Here is a 20,941-nt window from a genome sequence, read left to right as displayed (position 1 = left end):
CCCAGATAACGCAGGCAGAGACCTGGAGACCCAGATAACACAGGCAGAGACCTGACACCCAGGTAACACTGGCAGAAACCTGGAGACCCAGATAACACATGCAGAGACCTGGAGACCCAGATAACACTGGCAGAAACCTGGAGACCCAAACAACACATGCAGAGACCTGACACCCAGGTAACACTGGCAGAAACCTGGAGACCCAGATAACACATGCAGAGACCTGGAGACCCAGATAACACTGACAGAGACACAGAAACCCAGATAACACATGCAGAGACCTTGAGATCCAAACAACACATGCAGAGACCTAGAGACCCGGTAACACTGGCAGAGACCTGGAGACCCAGATAACACAGGCAGAGACCTGGAGACCCAAACAACACATGCAGAGATCTGGAGACCCAGGTAACACAGGCAGAGACCTGGAGACCCAGATAACACTGGCAGAGACCTGGAGACCCAAACAACACATGCAGAGACCTGGAGACCCAGGTAACACTGGCAGAGACCTGGAAACCCAGATAACACAGGCAGAAACCTGGAGACCCAAACAACACATGCAGAGGCCTGGAGACCCAGGTAACACTGGCAGAGACCTGGAGACCCAGATAACACAGACAGAGACCTGGAGACCCAGGTAACACTGGCAGAGACCTGGAGATCAAACTAAACACTGGCATTGACTTTAAAGACCAAAATAACATCAACAAAAAATTGTAGACTAGGATATACTAGCATAGAGGTCCGAATAACACCAGCAGAGATCTGTATAACAATCACAAATACCTAGATAATACTAGAAGAGACTCAGATAAAACAGATAAAAAATAAATAGTAAAACACATATTTTTATATTTTATGTGTTGACAAATATGAAGGTTATTTTTTACTATAGGATCAAAATGGACTATGCAATCTATGTATGATAATACCTGCTATAGCACCACATACTGCAGACTCCCATGGGGTAACTAGTCTTCCTCTCTTTCTTGACCAATATTTCTGAAATATCAATTAATACCAATATAAAGCACAAAATGTAAATATATTCTAAAAACCATTCTTCCATGGTTATTCAATTTATCCCCCCATGGGAAGTGGGTGTGTCATCAGTGCAATAACGGCAAGTCAAGCATAATGATTTTAGTGAAATGGGGATTTGTTGTGTATGTTGAACGGTCCTAGTACTTAACGCGCGGATGCGCGAGGGAGTGTCCGGGCACACGCGGAAGCGAACAGGGGGGAATACCTAACGCGCGGGGCAGCGGCAGCAATCCTTGTACTGTATAATATTTGTTTATGATCAAAATTTGAAACAGTGGCGAATTCGAGCAGCTATCCGCACTTTATATGATCGACGCCCGGGCATTCCAGTGAGTCGAGTCCGCCATGTTGTTTACTAATTTTGGTTAGCGTTTAACAGTAGGACAATACCATTCGATCCATGGGGGTGACAGTCCTGCGAATGTTGAACATTGAAGTTTTGACCTGAATGAATATGCACTAATTACTGTCAGCAACACCTTTGATGTCTTCCAATCACCAAGGAAATTACCCAGTTAAAACTAGGAAATATGTCTCGATTAAGGTGTTCTGTTAATATTACATATGCTCGCAGGCTTAACGAAAACTGTCAGGAAAGTTTTAACTACTTTCCTATATTTGACCTATTTTAAATTTTGGTTAATCCTGCATTCAATTCTATTCTGAATCATGTGCAACTGTGGGCCGATCTGTTCTGTGTTTTAAGAATTTTTCGAAATAAAATTTATACAATATATCTTTTGGACATTGCATTAAAATCTGTTGAAATGTACTCCAGAAACATGTAAAAAATGCTCAAAATTGGCTAATTAATATGCAAAATAGGTAATTAATATGCACCGATTTCAACCAGCAACTAATTAATCAGGTCTAAGAATTATCTCAGAACTTCTATGTACCACATTTCATTCAAATCTGATAATTGGTTCTTGAGATACAAGTGAAACAGACACACACACAGAAGCATGAACAGCAAAGACTCCTATTGTGTGCTTCACACATGAGAGTCAACAATTTTGCAAAGTTGACTATATTAATTTAATATGCAGATCATCATACAACTGTCATTAAAATTATCTAGAGTAAATACAGACTCACTTTTAAAATCTCCCAAGCAGGCATTTGGATAAAAGAGAATGGAATCTGAAAAAAAAATCTGTTTGACATCAACAACTTGCGATGTACTGTCTTAATAAGTTACAATCCTCATCACTGGTACATAGAAATGCAAAAAGCTATACTAATAGCATTGACTAATATCACCTGTTGAATATACTGTAATATACTTTATTTTAGCTGGAATTAATTTTGCACTGAAAATTGGGTGTTTTGTATGAGATTTATTTTCACTGATTTTTGGCGAGTTGGAAGGTAAAATATAGGAAAAAAGGTATATTCGCTGGATTTTATTTTCACTGAATCATTCCTTCAGCAAAAATAGCGAAAACTTAATTCTAAGCGAAGAAAAGTATTTTACAGTACAACGAGGTGGTTTGACTAAAACAAATACACCAATATCGAAAACTAGAATGGTATTTATATATTATTAAAATAATTTTGTAATGGTATGTTCAGGCAGTAAACTTCCTTCATAACAATTTACGGAAATGCAGCAACAAAGTTGAGTTGGATTGAACATATCTTTATCGTCTGAACACATTGTTCAAATCTTTTTCACAACATTTTATAGTTACTTCAATGCTGTTTTTAGTAAAATTACATATTCATCAGCTGACTGAAATAAATAAAACACACTACTATTAAATAATCAAATCTGGTAATGGCAATTGTGTTTTTAATACTGCAAACCAAAAATAACACACGATTCAAGAACATTTCTACCAAATAGGTTGGTGCTGAAACAGTATTACTTTTTTTTAGTTATGTACAATATTTTTTCTGCCATTTATTTCATTTCGTCAACACATATTTTTCAAGATGGTTATCTGTATAGGAGTTTGATTTGCTCAGCAAAGTATCCTGTATTGTTGGCGATGAGGTTTTCACAATGTTTTGTGTAAAACTTTAAATAGAAAGCTTATTTCTGTACCCTGCAGTCAACCAGACCATTACATAAAATACATCAAATAAATCCAGTTAAAAAAACGGTTGACATTTAACCCCCTAATGACCTTTGACCTTTTCAACAGGAATCAGTTGCGTTGGCAATACAGAACACCAGACAAATGTTTGCATTACATATGATGTATTTGGAGATTAGTATGGCATTGGATGAACAGAAAGTATAATTATTATTTTCTTACCTCTCGCAACACAGTGCTAAGATATCCTCTGTATAAACCAGAAAATCCCTAGGAAAAGTAATATACGTGATGACAATATGAAACCAAGTGTAAAGATACTGAGACACACAAGATGATGCATGGGTTGACACTGAAATATAACCAAGCATTGAGATGCTAAGACACACAAGGTGATACATGGGTTGACACTGAAATATAACCAAGCATTGAAATGCTGAGACACACAAGGTGATGCATGGGTTGACACTGAAATATAACCAAGCATTGAGATGCTAAGACACACAAGATTATGCATGGGTTGACACTGAAATACAACCAAGCATTGAGATGCTAAGACACACAATATGATACATGGGTTGACACTGAAATATAACCAAGCATTGAGATGCTAAGACACACAATATGATACATGGGTTGACACTGAAATACAACCAAGCATTGAGATGCTAAGACACACAATATGATACATGGGTTGACACTGAAATATAACCAAGCATTGAGATGCTGAGACACACAATATGATACATGGGTTGACACTGAAATATAACCAAGCATTGAGATGCTAAGACACACAAGATGATGCATGGGTTGACACTGAAATATAACCAAGCATTGAGATGCTGAGACACACAATATGATACATGGGTTGACACTGAAATATAACCAAGCATTGAGATGCTAAGACACACAAGATGATGCATGGGTTAACACTGAAATATAACCAAGCATTGAGATGCTGAGACACACAATATGATACATGGGTTGACACTGAAATATAACCAAGCATTGAGATACTGAGACACACAAGATGATGCATGGGTTGACACTGAAATACAACCAAGCATTGAGGTGCTAAGACACACAATATGATACATGGGTTGACACTGAAATACAACCAAGCATTGAGATGCTAAGACACACAATATGATACATGGGTTGACACTGAAATATAACAAAGCATTGAGATGCTGAGACACACAATATGATACATGGGTTAACACTGAAATATAACCAAGCATTGAGATGCTAAGACACACAATATGATACATGGGTTAACACTGAAATACAACCAAGCATTGAGATGCTAAGACACACAAGATTATGCATGGGTTGACACTGAAATATAACCAAGCATTGAGATGCTGAGACACACAAGATGATGCATGGGTTGACACTGAAATATAACCAAGTATTGAGATGCTGAGACACACAGAGTGATGCATGGGTTGACACTGAAATACAACCAAGCATTGAGGTGCTAAGACACACAATATGATACATGGGTTGACACTGAAATATAACAAAGCATTGAGATGCTGAGACACACAATATGATACATGGGTTAACACTGAAATATAACCAAGCATTGAGATGCTGAGACACACAATATGATACATGGGTTGACACTGAAATATAACCAAGCATTGAGATGCTAAGACACACAAGATGATGCATGGGTTGACACTGAAATATAACCAAGCATTGAGATGCTGAGACACACAATATGATACATGGGTTGACACTGAAATATAACCAAGCATTGAGATGCTAAGACACACAAGATGATGCATGGGTTAACACTGAAATATAACCAAGCATTGAGATGCTGAGACACACAATATGATACATGGGTTGACACTGAAATATAACCAAGCATTGAGATACTGAGACACACAAGATGATGCATGGGTTGACACTGAAATACAACCAAGCATTGAGATGCTAAGACACACAATATGATGCATGGGTTAACACTGAAATATAACCAAGCATTGAAATGCTGAGACACACAAGATGATACATGGGTTAACACTGAAATATAACCAAGCATTGAGATGCTAAGACACACAAGATGATGCATGGGTTGACACTGAAATATAACCAAGCATTGAGATGCTAAGACACACAATATGATACATGGGTTGACACTGAAATATAACCAAGCATTGAGATGCTAAGACACACAAGATGATGCATGGGTTGACACTGAAATACAACCAAGCATTGAGATGCTAAGACACACAAGATGATGCATGGGTTGACACTGAAATATAACCAAGCATTGAGATGCTAAGACACACAAGATGATGCATGGGTTGACACTGAAATACAACCAAGCATTGAGATGCTAAGACACACAAGATGATGCACGGGTTGACACTGAAATATAACCAAGCATTGAGATGCTAAGACACACAAGATGATGCATGGGTTAACACTGAAATATAACCAGGCATTGAAATGCTAAGACACACAATATGATACATGGGTTGACACTGAAATATAACCAAGCATTGAGATGCTAAGACACACAATATGATACATGGGTTGACACTGAAATATAACCAAGCATTGAGATGCTAAGACACACAATATGATACATGGGTTGACACTGAAATATAACCAAGCATTGAGATGCTGAGACACACAAGATGATGCATGGGTTGGCACTGAAATATAACCAAGTATTGAGATGCTAAGACACACAAGATGATGCATGGGTTGGCACTGAAATATAACCAAGTATTGAGATGCTAAGACACACAAGATGATGCATGGGTTAACACTGAAATATAACCAAGCATTGAAATGCTGAGACACACAAGATGATACATGGGTTGACACTGAAATACAACCAAGCATTGAGATGCTGAGACACACAATATGATACATGGGTTAACACTGAAATATAACCAAGCATTGAGATGCTAAGACACACAATATGATACATGGGTTAACACTGAAATACAACCAAGCATTGAGATGCTAAGACACACAAGATTATGCATGGGTTGACACTGAAATACAACCAAGCATTGAGATGCTAAGACACACAATATGATACATGGGTTGACACTGAAATATAACCAAGCATTGAGATGCTAAGACACACAATATGATACATGGGTTGACACTGAAATACAACCAAGCATTGAGATGCTAAGACACACAATATGATACATGGGTTGACACTGAAATATAACCAAGCATTGAGATGCTAAGACACACAATATGATACATGGGTTGACACTGAAATATAACAAAGCATTGAGATGCTGAGACACACAATATGATACATGGGTTAACACTGAAATATAACCAAGCATTGAGATGCTGAGACACACAATATGATACATGCGTTGACACTGAAATATAACAAAGCATTGAGATGCTGAGACACACAATATGATACATGAGTTAACACTGAAATATAACCAAGCATTGAGATGCTGAGACACACAATATGATACATGGGTTGACCCTGAAATATAACCAAGCATTGAGATGCTGAGACACACAATATGATACATGGGTTAACACTGAAATATAACCAAGCATTGAAATGCTGAGACACACAAGATGATACATGGGTTGACACTGAAATACAACCAAGCATTGAGATGCTAAGACACACAATATGATACATGGGTTGACACTGAAATATAACAAAGCATTGAGATGCTGAGACACACAATATGATACATGGGTTAACACTGAAATATAACCAAGCATTGAGATGCTAAGACACACAATATGATACATGGGTTAACACTGAAATACAACCAAGCATTGAGATGCTAAGACACACAAGATTATGCATGGGTTGACACTGAAATACAACCAAGCATTGAGATGCTAAGACACACAATATGATACATGGGTTGACACTGAAATATAACCAAGCATTGAGATGCTAAGACACACAATATGATACATGGGTTGACACTGAAATACAACCAAGCATTGAGATGCTAAGACACACAATATGATACATGGGTTGACACTGAAATATAACCAAGCATTGAGATGCTAAGACACACAATATGATACATGGGTTGACACTGAAATATAACAAAGCATTGAGATGCTGAGACACACAATATGATACATGGGTTAACACTGAAATATAACCAAGCATTGAGATGCTGAGACACACAATATGATACATGCGTTGACACTGAAATATAACAAAGCATTGAGATGCTGAGACACACAATATGATACATGAGTTAACACTGAAATATAACCAAGCATTGAGATGCTGAGACACACAATATGATACATGGGTTGACACTGAAATATAACCAAGCATTGAGATGCTGAGACACACAATATGATACATGGGTTGACACTGAAATATAACAAAGCATTGAGATGCTGAGACACACAATATGATACATGGGTTGACACTGAAATATAACAAAGCATTGAGATGCTGAGACACACAATATGATACATGGGTTAACACTGAAATATAACCAAGCATTGAGATGCTAAGACACACAATATGATACATGGGTTGACACTGAAATATAACAAAGCATTGAGATGCTGAGACACACAATATGATACATGGGTTAACACTGAAATATAACCAAGCATTGAGATGCTAAGACACACAAGATGATGCATGGGTTGACACTGAAATACAACCAAGCATTGAGATACTAAGACACACAAGATGATGCATGGGTTAACACTGAAATATAACCAAGTATTGAGATGCTAAGACACACAAGATGATGCATGGGTTAACACTGAAATATAACCAAGCATTGAGATGCTAAGACACACAAGGTGATGCATGGGTTGACACTGAAATATAACCAAGCATTGAGATGCTAAGACACACAAGATGATGCATGGGTTGACACTGAAATACAACCAAGCATTGAGATGCTAAGACACACAAGATGATGCATGGGTTAACACTGAAATATAACCAAGTATTGAGATGCTAAGACACACAAGATGATGCATGGGTTAACACTGAAATATAACCAAGCATTGAGATGCTAAGACACACAAGGTGATGCATGGGTTGACACTGAAATATAACCAAGCATTGAGATGCTAAGACACACAAGGTGATGCATGGGTTGACACTGAAATATAACCAAGCATTGAGATGCTAAGACACACAAGATGATGCATGGGTTGACACTGAAATACAACCAAGCATTGATATGCTAAGACACACAATATGATACATGGGTTGACACTGAAATATAACCAAGCATTGAGATGCTGAGACACACAGAGTGATGCATGGGTTGACACTGAAATATAACCAAGCATTGAGATGCTGAGACACACAATATGATACATGGGTTGACACTGAAATACAACCAAGCATTGAGATGCTAAGACACACAAGATGATGCATGGGTTGACACTGAAATACAACCAAGCATTGAGATGCTAAGACACACAAGATGATGCATGGGTTGACACTGAAATATAACCAAGCATTGAGATGCTAAGACACACAAGATGATGCATGGGTTGACACTGAAATACAACCAAGCATTGAGATGCTAAGACACACAAGATGATGCATGGGTTGACACTGAAATATAACCAAGTATTGAGATGCTAAGACACACAAGATGATGCATGGGTTGACACTGAAATATAACCAAGCATTGAGATGCTAAGACACACAAGATGATGCATGGGTTGACACTGAAATACAACCAAGCATTGAGATGCTAAGACACACCAGATGATACATGGGTTGACACTGAAATACAACCAAGCATTGAGATGCTAAGACACACAAGATGATGCATGGGTTAACACTGAAATATAACCAAGTATTGAGATGCTAAGACACACAAGATGATGCATGGGTTAACACTGAAATATAACCAAGCATTGAGATGCTGAGACACACAAGATGATGCATGGGTTAACACTGAAATATAACAAAGCATTGAGATGCTAAGACACACAAGGTGATGCATGGGTTGACACTGAAATATAACCAAGCATTGAGATGCTAAGACACACAAGATGATGCATGGGTTGACACTGAAATACAACCAAGCATTGAGATGCTAAGACACACAAGATGATGCATGGGTTGACACTGAAATATAACCAAGCATTGAGATGCTAAGACACACAAGATGATGCATGGGTTGACACTGAAATACAACCAAGCATTGAGATGCTAAGACACACAAGATGATGCATGGGTTGACACTGAAATATAACCAAGTATTGAGATGCTAAGACACACAAGATGATGCATGGGTTGACACTGAAATATAACCAAGCATTGAAATGTTGTGAAAAATCTGATTATAATCAAACCAGAGGTACATTACTTGGGGTTTGTAACTACGGTGACATGATACCAAGATCCCGTCACAATCTCGCTCTCGCATAAACGTTCCAACTCAGAAAAAATGCGAATGCGCATGCCCGAGGTAACTAGGATACTGGGATGTCCAGGTGGAGCAAAATAGCTGCCCACGATATGACGGATTACGAGAACTATATTTTCTGTACATTTTCGATGTATTACATTTTTCACTATGATAGTGACAAGAAAAGTTTATTTTTTTCATTACAAACCTTGAACATTGATATGCGTCATGTCAGAAGGTCGTAGCCTCAGTCTCGCTATCTACGAGAAGAGACTTGAATGGGATCTTGACATGATGTCACCATACAGTACTATGCCAGTTGCAAACCCCAAGTAATGTACCTCTGATCAAACTCATTTGATCGATCATTTTGATGTTAAATTAAAACAAAGATATATACTGATTTTCACATCAATAGATAAATAGTGAAGTTGTTGCATTGATTTTTAAATGGATATGAAACCTTTGATAAGTACAAATGTTCAGTGAATTGTAGATGTTAATAAGCATCAAAAGATATTTTAAAATTATTTTATGTTTGATTGTACAATTTATTAATTATTTAATTATACATCCAGATATGCAAATTTATTCACCGTTTTAGGTATGTATGTTCCATTCATGATAGAGCTCTGAAATTGTCTAATAAGGTATACCTATGGAGTCTATAAAATATAAAAAGTTCATTTTGAAAACATGTGTAAAAGAAACTACGGTACTATCTATAAGGTTGATGCTGAACAATGCATTAGAAAGCACATAACAAGTTTTTACCTCTTGACGTATGGTCATTCTAAGTACTTGTACACTTGATAACTGTATATTTGTCTGTGCTCTTTGTTTTATCACTTCCACAGGCACTCGTATACCACATGCTGTCTTATAGATTAAGAAAATAAACAAATCAAAGAATTAGGTAAGACATCTATTTGTGACTTGATCATCATGGATATTACCACCATCACATTTGCATATTTTATTAATTTTGGACCATACAGATATAATTTCTCATTGGCTAGATGTGATTAAAACCGACTTTGGCAAGGGTTAAACAAATAGGTAAAAAGTGATTTTTTTGAAAGATGACAATATTTGAATTTATTAACATTCAAACAGGTAAACACAAAACCTTTATCGGACAACCATATGTTCATGTGAGCAATTTTGTATTTTTTTTTTAATTTTGACCCTTGAATATATGAGGTTTATTTCTACCTGCCCCGGCAAATTAATTTAGTTGTCACGATAAGGTTGTTGTGACTTGCAATGATGCACATTTGGTGGAATCTTGGATGAGTTTAATGTGAATCCAGTGTGGGATTACTGGTATATACCACCAAAAATGAAAGCAATATTTTCTATATGTTATAGTCTCACCTCTGTCCACAATAAATAATTTAACCAATATATTTACTATACTCACCACTTCACTAGCTGATGCAGCTAGCATATGGACAAACGGGTGGTATTTTTCAGAAACAACCCCACCAATGGTCTTCTTCAGTCCTTCATAAGTATAGAAGAATATGGCAGCTGATGGGAACACAACCAAGAACATGTTATTTTTGGTTCCCGTAAGTTGAATGTGTATAAAATTAAGTGATTCAGAAGTAAATGTCTACAAATCATGCAAACAATAAACTTCTTACACTATAATTCAAAAATTATTTTTCTCCATATATATTTTGAACACAATCAAAGTGTTGTAACTGTAGCATACATGGCAAACAAGACATGTCAGTCTCAAACAAAATTTTCCGAAAAACATACTATAAAACTTAAACAAGCAACCTGTAGGCTGAGATAGCTCCGCTGTTAGCAATGCACATTTCAATTAAAGAACTGAAGATATCATTAGAAAATGAACAATATGTATAGTATCAAAGCAATAAGACTTGGGGTTTTTTACAGGAATTCGAAAATATCACTTTTTACCAAAAATTACAAAAATATTCATCAAAATTAGAGAATTGAAGGTATCATCATGAAATGAACAAATCTGAGAGAGGCCCACATGTAGTACATATATATATATAATATCAAAGCAATTAAACTTGTGGTTTTTAACCTGAAGTCAAAAATATAACTTTTTACCAAAAATGACAAAAATATTCATCAAAATTAGAAAATTTACGATATCATCACAAAATGAACAAATCTGAGAGAGATCCACATGTAGTACCTATATATGTAATATCAAAGCAATCAGACTTGTGGTTTTTAACAAGAAGTCAAAAATATCACTTTTTACCAAAAATTACAAAAATATTCACCAAAATTAGAGAATTGAAGATATCATCATGAAATGAACAAATCTGAGAAAGAATCATCCAAGGTACTTGCATATCAAATTTGAAAACATTCTGACTTGCGGTTTCGAAGAAGAAGTTGAAATTGTAAAGTTGATGAAGACGGAGACGAACAATCAGTAATATGAACAGCTCCGCTGTGTCGAATTTGTCGACAGTGGAGCTAATAAACAACTTTTGAGTTTACTACTGTTGAGGTTTTTTGCAGATTTTTTGTGAGTGCCACCTAGAGTTCAGAGTTGTTAATCGTTTGTTTTAGCTAGAAGCCATTGGAACCGCAAAGGGAACTGTTTTGTGAAGATACTGCATAGCCCAACACAGTTTTTTATGAGCGTGTTTTGTGCAAGTTACTGTACTTTACGAATACAGATGAATGAACGAGCTGTGTTGTCAGAATAAACAAGCCAAGACAAGATTTGACGTTTCCTTGTTTGGCTGTTATTGAAGGAAATCTGGTAAGCCGCAATTCTTCACTTCTCAGTTTAGCGCCGTATTGAGCTCGTAAACATTGCCCTGTAAATCTATAGTTGTTAGGAGAACTGTATAGTAACTAGTATTTTTTATTAACTCATAACAACCTACTAAAGGAGGTTAAAGGTTACAAAAGAATATTACAGATAAAAATTAATCAAATATAATATACTGCGTAAAATAAAAAGTTTGTTTACATTGTAATGACCACCTCCTTTTAAAAAGAACATTTCGTTTTCACAAAGCAAAGAATTCAAATTTTGATGACAAAGACATATCAAAGCCCACAATACACAGATAATATAAGTTACTCTGTTTGCATTAAACACCATGCACTACTGTGAATGATATATTGCACTATTATATCCATGTGGTATTAATTAGTCTCAATGTATACATAAAAAATATTACCAGTAGGAGCTGATCCAAGGGCAGCTGAACCTAAACCAGAATAAATTCCTCGAAATCCTCCAGATTTAAAGAAACCAGCTTCACTTTGCAAGCGTGTTTTGATTGTATCAATGGGAAACAAAGCTATGTCAACAGAAGTACCAGCAACTCCACCAGCCTGCAGAACAAAAGTACATAATAAACATAACTCAAGTGACATTTTGTCAAAATTAGACAATTGCAATTGTCAAAATCTCTTTTGAACTACATGTAGGTCAAAGAATACCATCAATATTGACATGGAATCGAATCCAGAGTTTTTTACTGTGATTCCTATTATTTAAAGAAAAGGTAAACCTATCCCACATTTATGATTCTGTAGTAGATTGTTATCATCATTGCACATGTTGTGTGAACGAGAGACCCTTGTGAACAAACGTGTGTGAAGTTAGTACTTGCAATTTTCCGAATGTTGTGTATATATCCACAACTTACGGAGAAGTATGTATTTTTATGTATTTGAGCTTTAGTTAAGCCACAATTATATCAGGGAAATCAATCACTTCTCCCACAATCCCTTGCTTCATAACCTCATACTTCTTTATAAGGGCGTTGTTTTGTACAACAATGTCGCCCATCACGGTATCCGTCATTTGTACAGTATTTAGTTTATAAAACACTCATAAATCATACTACTTAATATGCACACTCTCCTTATTGTCATTTTTGATGCAATTGAACATCAATAGTTTTAAACAACCTTGAATATGTTATAGATTTACATTTCCTTTAATGAAAACAAGTCATTGTCAATGACATAGCCCCTAATAATATTTTTGTAACAGTATCAATTACATATGATGAAAGATATAGATTATAAGTCAAATGTTGGAGGGGGGTTATTAAGTGCTCTAAAAATATTAAATAACAAAACAAAACATCAGGTGTGTTGTTCATACCAAAATCAGTTCAAGCAGAGAATAAAATTGACCTAAAGTGCACCATTTTCAAACTCGTAGGGCATATAGATTACTTCCATATACACATATTATTTGTAGGGCTTGCTTCATGAGCAGACTTTGATTGTTCTCATTGCGCTTGCTATAATCTACTGTTTCAATCAAAGTGGTCCCAATTTTACTGATAACATTAGCAACTTCATAAACCCAGAATACTGTGAGACAAGTTAATTAAACTGTAATGAAATATATAGGATTGTAATTTAATTGAGTTTAATTAAACTTTAATTAAATTGCATTACTATATAGGATTGCAATTTATTTGAGTTAAATTAAACAAACTTTAATTAAATTTCATTACTATATAGATTTGCAATTTATTTGAGTTTAATTAAACTTTTAATTAAATTGCATAAGGTACTATATAGGATTGCAATATAATTGAGTTCATTTAAACAAACTTTAATTAAATTGCATTACTATATTGGATTGCAATTTATTTGAGTTTAATTAAACTTTTAATTAAATTGCATAAGGTACTTTAAGGGATTGCGATATAATTGAGTTCATTTAAACAAACTTTAATTAAATTGCATTACTATATAGGATTGCAATTCATTTGAGTTCAATTAAACAAACTTTAATTAAATTGCATTACTATATAGGATTGCAATTCATTTGAGTTCAATTAAACAAACTTTAATTAAATTGCATTACTATATAGGATTGCAATTCATTTGAGTTCAATTAAACAAACTTTAATTAAATTGCATTACTATATAGGATTGCAATTCATTTGAGTTCAATTAAACAAACTTTAATAAAATTGCATTACTATATAGGATTGCAATTCATTTGAGTTCAATTAATCAAACTTAATTAAATTGCATTACTATATAGGATTGCAATTCATTTGAGTTCAATTAAACAAACTTTAATTAAATTGCATTACTATATAGGATTGCAATTCATTTGAGTTCATTTAAACAAACTTTAATTAAATTGCATTACTATATAGGATTGCAATTCATTTGAGTTCAATTAAACAAACTTTAATTAAATTGCATTACTATATAGGATTGCAATTCATTTGAGTTCAATTAAACAAACTTTAATTAAATTGCATTACTATATAGGATTGCAATTCATTTGAGTTCAATTAAACAAACTTTAATTAAATTGCATTACTATATATAGGATTGCAATTCATTTGAGTTCAATTAAACAAACTTTAATTAAATTGCATTACTATATAGGATTGCAATTCATTTGAGTTCAATTAAACAAACTTTAATAAAATTGCATTACTATATAGGATTGCAATTCATTTGAGTTCAATTAATCAAACTTTAATTAAATTGCATTACTATATAGGATTGCAATTCATTTGAGTTCAATTAAACAAACTTTAATTAAATTGCATTACTATATAGGATTGCAATTCATTTGAGTTCAATTAAACAAACTTTAATTAAATTGCATTACTATATAGGATTGCAATTCATTTGAGTTCAATTAAACAAACTTTAATTAAATTGCATTACTATATAGGATTGCAATTCATTTGAGTTCAATTAAACAAACTTTAATTAAATTGCATTACTATATAGGATTATTGATGATATTTCTTGCAGCAATTTGTGTTTATTTCAGATCACAACAGTCTATGTTAATCTGCTAAAATGTGAATGTGTATTTATAGTGTATCAGCGTGTGAAGCCATGCAGCATGCAGTCGTGTTTCGCACACAGGGTTTCACCGCGCTTTCATCATTACCGCGTGAAAGGTCATATGCTTCTGCGGCAAAATGAGACGTCAGTTCGCGGACGAGAATAGTCCTTTACAAAATGTAATCAAAGTGTTTTCTCTATATTGTACTAATGATATATAGCCAGGTGGAGTGCTATAATAAACCTTTAAATATACTAGTTTAGTTACTCCTACAAATACAAAAATAAGGACATACCATTAATGCGACGTGACTCGGCACTGGTTCTTCAACTTGCCGGACTTCAATTTCTTCTATCTCCATTATTCGCGTCGTCAAATGAACGGAGCTGTATCATGTACATTATTTTGAATGATTATACTGGCAATGCAGCAGCAGTCGACATCTCACGTGTACCGATATGCCTGCTCGAACGGTTTTACTTCCGGGTTATTTAACTCACTTCCGGATTGAGTTGAGGTCAGCTTGGAGTGTGTTGAAGGTATGGAGGATAGCTTGCTTGAGGTCGATCCAAGCTATAGAAGCGTTGTTTTAGACTGGTTCCCAGAGTTGTCATCTACAGAAATTGAAAATGACAATTCAAGGAATATCGAGAAATCCAAGAAGTCAAATCCTATAAGGTAGGTACACTCATTGGGGGCTATAATAACTTATGTTTGCAGTTTTCAGACAAAAGCAACCTTGAAAGTTGACCAATCACTCGATTATGTACAGTGAAATGGCTGTTGTTGATAGATAAAAAACCGTAAGTGTTGTACCTACCAATTAATTGAAATATACCAAAGGCTGCTACCATGGCCAGTTTCTTATGAAATACAAAAATACACGTTAACATGTGTTGAAAGAGATATGTGAATTCTCTTCAAATACTGCCCTCAGCAGTTCAATTTAAATATTGCTATCTGCCCCAACCAGGTCTACCAACATAGCCGTATTACAAAATTTTTACCTAAGTGGCTGTGCACTACATCGGGTTTCATGAAGGCATGAATTTGTTTCATATATATTCAATTAACAATTGACAGATCGACCAATCACAATGTTTTACAGTAAATTGGCCAATGATTGAAAAAAAAAAAAAAAAAAAAAAACTTGCTGGTAATTGGCATTACCGCCACTGAAAGCATCTTCTCTGGAGTTAAATGCAGTGCAAGGGTATTTCAGAATGTATGTTTTATAAATATTTATAAATGTCCATAAAACAAATTTTTACGCTATCGCGAAACCTGGTGTAATTCCTCATACAACAAATGAAAAGTAAATTTATTTCCTTTTTTCCTTTGTTTATAAACTCAGAATAATTAAGTGAAATTGTACTTGATCTTTGGGCAAATGGCTTTTATACTTTTTGCAATAAAATAAATCTACCAACTATATAGGTCATGTGGTCAGCAAAACGATGAACAATCACAACCTATGCAATCAGTGATCACAGTAAAATCTAGAAACAGTTTGGAATCAGTTATTAGGAAGAAACTGAAAAAGAGAAAACAACATGAAGACAAACATGGTAGGTACTGAATTATAGGTCAATGTTTACATCATTGTCAAAACTAATCCTACATCACATACATGTACCTGACCCAGCAGTACATACACGAGCCTCAATGTAACCCACGTGTGATGATTTGACTCACTTGACTCGCACTACTCTGAGAAATAGACTCTCAGCTTACCTGGATTTGGTGACCAATACTCACTTGACTCGCACTACTCTGAGAAATAGACTCTCGGCTTACATGGATTTGGTGACCAATTTTCACTTGACTCACACTATTCTGAGAAATACGCTCTCAGATTACCTGGATTTGGTGACCAATACTCACTTGACTCGCACTACTCTGAGAAATACGCTCTCAGCTTACCTGGATTTGGTGACCAATACTCACTTGACTCACACTACTCTGAGAAATAGACTCAGCTTACATGGATTTGGTGACCAATACTCACTTGACTCACACTACTCTGAGAACAACATAACACATAAATGAGTTTTCTACTAAGATGTAATGTATAGCTTCATGTGGGTGAGTCTTACAGCAACACATGAATTTTGATCCGTGAAAATCTCAATATTGGAATGAAATCTTGTATCTTATTATATTGTTTGCAGAAGAAGTCCAGCAAACGAATACTGATGAGGATGAAGAGAGCAAAACTGCAATCGTTGCTAAGAAACAAAAGCTGCATGATTCATGGGAAGCAAGTACTGTAAAGAAAAAGAGAAGGAAAAGAAATAGAAAAAGAGGAAGATTGAACACTGATGGAATTGATAAACAACAAAAAGATCAGAAAAGTTGTGGCCATAACCCAATAAGAATCTCTCACGAAGAAGAGAAAGGGAAAAAGTCTGGTGAGAACAACGATGCTTATAATAACATGAATGAAGAATTACAGAAGAAAAACAGGGATGACATTACTGAGAAAATGAAACACCAACAAAGATCAAATAAGAAGAAATTGAAAACAGACAAGAAAATTATTTCTAAACAGGTATGATATGCTAATGGTTTGTTTTTGTCTTCTGTATGCGAAACACACAATGGGAGTCTTTGTGGTTACTCTGTATATGTGTGTAGAATATGTGTGAAAATATGTGTGTCAGTTCCACTGATATCTCTAGGACCAATTGTTTGATTTCAATGACAATTAGTAAATCTATGCATATTAATCACCTAGTTAATTTGCATTATTATTTTCAACTGAATGAATTTTGGTAAAAATGTCTAAATGTGACAATGGAAGCTATATGCTATATATCAACGTTGTATATTAAGTTACTTGCAAGTGAAAAAATATGGCCATGTGATTGTGTCCAGGTCTTCAGAGGGCATTGTCTATTGAAATCCAGTTTTGTCAAGCAATCCTTGGAATGACAAGCTAACAAAGACCCTGGGCAAAACCTCCCAATACATCACTGATGGTCTCTCCATTGAAGATTTTATGAGTCATTTCCAATAATAGTGTGTGTCACGCATCACAATTTTTTACAAACTTTATCACACAACCAATTTCAAAGAAATGGCAACTACTCAACTCTTAGTTTTTGCATCACATTTTATGTTACATTAGCCTAGTGTAGGCTTACTGTGCCCATGCATTTGTGTCTAAAACAAAATTTCAGTAAGATTTAGCGATCTTTATGTGGTTATATTTAAACAAAAAAATCAAAACGACATTACATAATCTTAGCTTCATTGGTTTGGGATTGGAATGTGTGCATATAAATTATTTATTTTGCTTAATAATTAGACAATTTTTAGATTTCTACTGATATCTCAAGACCAGTGGGATTGTCATCCAACTTACCTCTTCAAGAATTTCTATATCTATTTGCATACAATCAATGCAGCCAATACCGCATCAAGTTCTTTTTCAGCATTTATTTTTTTCTTTATTGGCACCTAAGAAATTCAGAATAAACATTGAATATTTTGTCTCTCTAGTTACTATTGAAGGACAAAGATTCATTTTTTTTCGTTTCTATTTTTTAGATGACATCGTCAAGAGGTTTCATTCTCTCCACTAAGACTTCTCAGGATGCTGTCACTTCAAGTCACTTGAACAAGACTAAAACTCAGAAGAAAAAACATAAGAAAGAGGAAACAAGTTTAAAGTCAACAAAACTTAGCGTGGAGAAGACGCACCAACTCACAAGGAAATTTAAGAGAAAAAGAAAATTTTTATTATTTAGAACAAGAGATTCTGGTAAAGCCCTCAAAACACATCAACAATCAGATAAACATACTAAAACAAAAGTGCATAGCAAAAAAAGGAAACATGTTGATTTAGTTGTACCATCCACTGGATTAACTAATCCATTACCAGACAAACAGTTGTCTAGGGGTGATACAGAACAACAAAAGTCTCGTACAAATGCACAACAACAACAACTATCAGTAGTGAATGACGTCCAGCAATCCAATTATCAACCGAAATGTAATGAAAGAATGAAACCAAAAAGAAAGAAAATTAGAAGTAAACTGAAGAACATCAGAAAAGACAACAGACCTGATCATCTTGTGAGTACAGATTTCTAATATGAATTTTGATAAACTTATTTAATAACAATTACTGTACACATGAATACAATTCAGTCATGCATAGCAAATTATTGAATTCATTAGAGCAAGATTGTAATAGGTGTGATATGTTTTATTTGCCATGACTGTGGAATGTCATGTAATTGATAAAATTCAAAAACTGTAATTTATTTCAATAATTTCTTTGTTTTTGTTACAGAAACCACCTCATCTGCGAGTAATCACTGAAACAAGATTTCCTGTTCTTGGAATCAAAGATTAACACATTCTGATAGACATTATTTATTGTTTACTTTTAGAGGATTTTTTGTATATTTCATTTTTTCTGCTGTCTAGCTCTTAAAAATAAACAATAAATTCTTGTATTATCGTTTTGTTCTTTGTTGTATTACATGTGAATATTTGGATACATTTAAAGATTACACTTTAATTTAAAAACGATGCTTATAATTTCTGCATTTGTTGAGATCTGCAGAATGTGTACATTAAACATCTACATGTAGCACGGATGCTCAGTTTGTCTTATTAGCAATACAAATGTATTCACGTATCATCGGCTGTCAAACCTAAACCATGGGAAGTAAAATACTCTTTGTTCGTTGGTCAGTTTAGCTTATTAGCCATGCAAATGTATTCAAATGTCACATATTATGGGCTGTAAATCTGAACCATAGGAAGAAAAAGGTGTCAGGGAATTTTCCCATAATCCCCGGAAAAAAAAACAGAAAATAGATGACACTTTGGTAATGTCCATCAACAATTAAATTTTCATCTTCTCCTTGAAAACTAGCAGCTCAATTACTTTTATACTTGGTAAACCTCTGTTAGATTGTTCATTTCATGACAATATCTTCAATTCTCTATTTTTATTGAATAATCTTTGGTAAAAAATGTTATTTCTGACTTCTTATTGAAAACTACCAGCTCAATTGCTATACTTTTTTGTATGTTCCATGAGTTAACTTTTGACAGGTTTGTTTATTTTCGTGTAAATATTTTCAGTTCAGAATACATTGTCCTTGTGTTTGTTCTTTTACAAGTTCTTCTTGAAAACTACCAGCTAAATTATTTTGATACTTGGTAGGGTTTGGAACAAGATGATAAACTTTTTGGATTTCGGTATTCCTATGATGTATCCTTGAAAAAAAAATGTACAATAATAAGGTTATTATGAGGATACCTCAAAGTATGCTCTCAGACAATATGCCGTCGCATTGACCTCCGCTGCACGTCGGTTGATCCTTTCACTGTACTCTGTTCGTGTATACGTTGAGGTATCCTCGTAATAACCTCATATTAACCATAGATGTGGTTAACTGATAAAGGGGGAACACTGTGCCCACAGTTCACAACAAGCATTAACTTTATTACGAAAGAATCTGCCACTTTAACCACTAGAGGGCATACTCATGGGTCAATTTTACTGTTCAAGTTCGCAACTAAACTAAGCTAAGTCTAAGAAATTACTTTTATATGTTATATACTTATTAACTACATGAATTCTGTGCCAAATATGGTATATTTTTTCATTGTTAACAATATTCAGCGAAATAAAACTTTCCACTCAACTTCAA

The 20,941-nt window shown here is 34.6% G+C and overlaps 2 protein-coding genes across 3 annotated transcripts in view; one reads left to right on the top strand and one right to left on the bottom strand.

The window, feature by feature from the left end:
• The window catches only part of LOC102810030 (mitochondrial S-adenosylmethionine carrier protein-like), a 26,106-nt gene extending 10,366 nt beyond the window's left edge, over nt 1-15,740 (bottom strand). Inside the window, exons 1-7 of the mRNA XM_085497198.1 lie at nt 15,562-15,740; nt 12,658-12,814; nt 10,890-10,999; nt 10,241-10,345; nt 3,312-3,359; nt 2,146-2,190; nt 936-1,005 (exon numbers count right to left, since the gene is read on the bottom strand). Of these exons, the coding sequence (XP_085353324.1) occupies nt 936-1,005; nt 2,146-2,190; nt 3,312-3,359; nt 10,241-10,345; nt 10,890-10,999; nt 12,658-12,814; nt 15,562-15,627 (601 nt within the window). The 5' untranslated portion in view covers nt 15,628-15,740. The remainder of the gene's footprint in view (nt 1-935; nt 1,006-2,145; nt 2,191-3,311; nt 3,360-10,240; nt 10,346-10,889; nt 11,000-12,657; nt 12,815-15,561) is intronic.
• Nucleotides 15,726-20,941, top strand: LOC100368920 (uncharacterized). 2 transcript variants are annotated; one of them, XR_014928995.1, is made up of 6 exons: nt 15,726-15,944; nt 16,704-16,834; nt 17,438-17,817; nt 18,819-19,346; nt 19,567-20,499; nt 20,642-20,941. XR_014928995.1 is itself a non-coding variant. In XM_002730870.4 (5 exons), the coding sequence occupies exons 1-5, from the start codon at nt 15,808-15,810 to the stop codon at nt 19,627-19,629; spliced, it is 1,239 nt and encodes a 412-aa protein (XP_002730916.3). In that variant the 5' UTR covers nt 15,726-15,807; the 3' UTR covers nt 19,630-20,941. The 2 variants fall into 2 exon arrangements, 1 of the variants encoding a protein (XP_002730916.3); XM_002730870.4 differs by having other exon boundaries at nt 19,567-20,941.

This window comes from Saccoglossus kowalevskii, chromosome 3, assembly GCF_978046115.1.
Source record: "Saccoglossus kowalevskii chromosome 3, keSacKowa6.1, whole genome shotgun sequence".
Lineage (NCBI taxonomy): Eukaryota > Metazoa > Hemichordata > Enteropneusta > Harrimaniidae > Saccoglossus > Saccoglossus kowalevskii.
Note: the sequence above shows the minus strand (reverse complement) of the source record. Positions and strands in the feature narration are given on the sequence as shown.

Excerpts from the sequence above, each read along its gene's own strand:
- LOC100368920 (XM_002730870.4), top strand. The coding sequence starts at position 15,808 with ATGGAGGATAGCTTGCTTGAGGTCGATCCAAGCTATAGAAGCGTTGTT. Across the intron at positions 15,945-16,703 it reads AAGAAGTCAAATCCTATAAG|GTCATGTGGTCAGCAAAACG; the intron begins GTAGGTACACTC and ends CCAACTATATAG. Across the intron at positions 19,347-19,566 it reads ACAACAGACCTGATCATCTT|AAACCACCTCATCTGCGAGT; the intron begins GTGAGTACAGAT and ends TTTTTGTTACAG.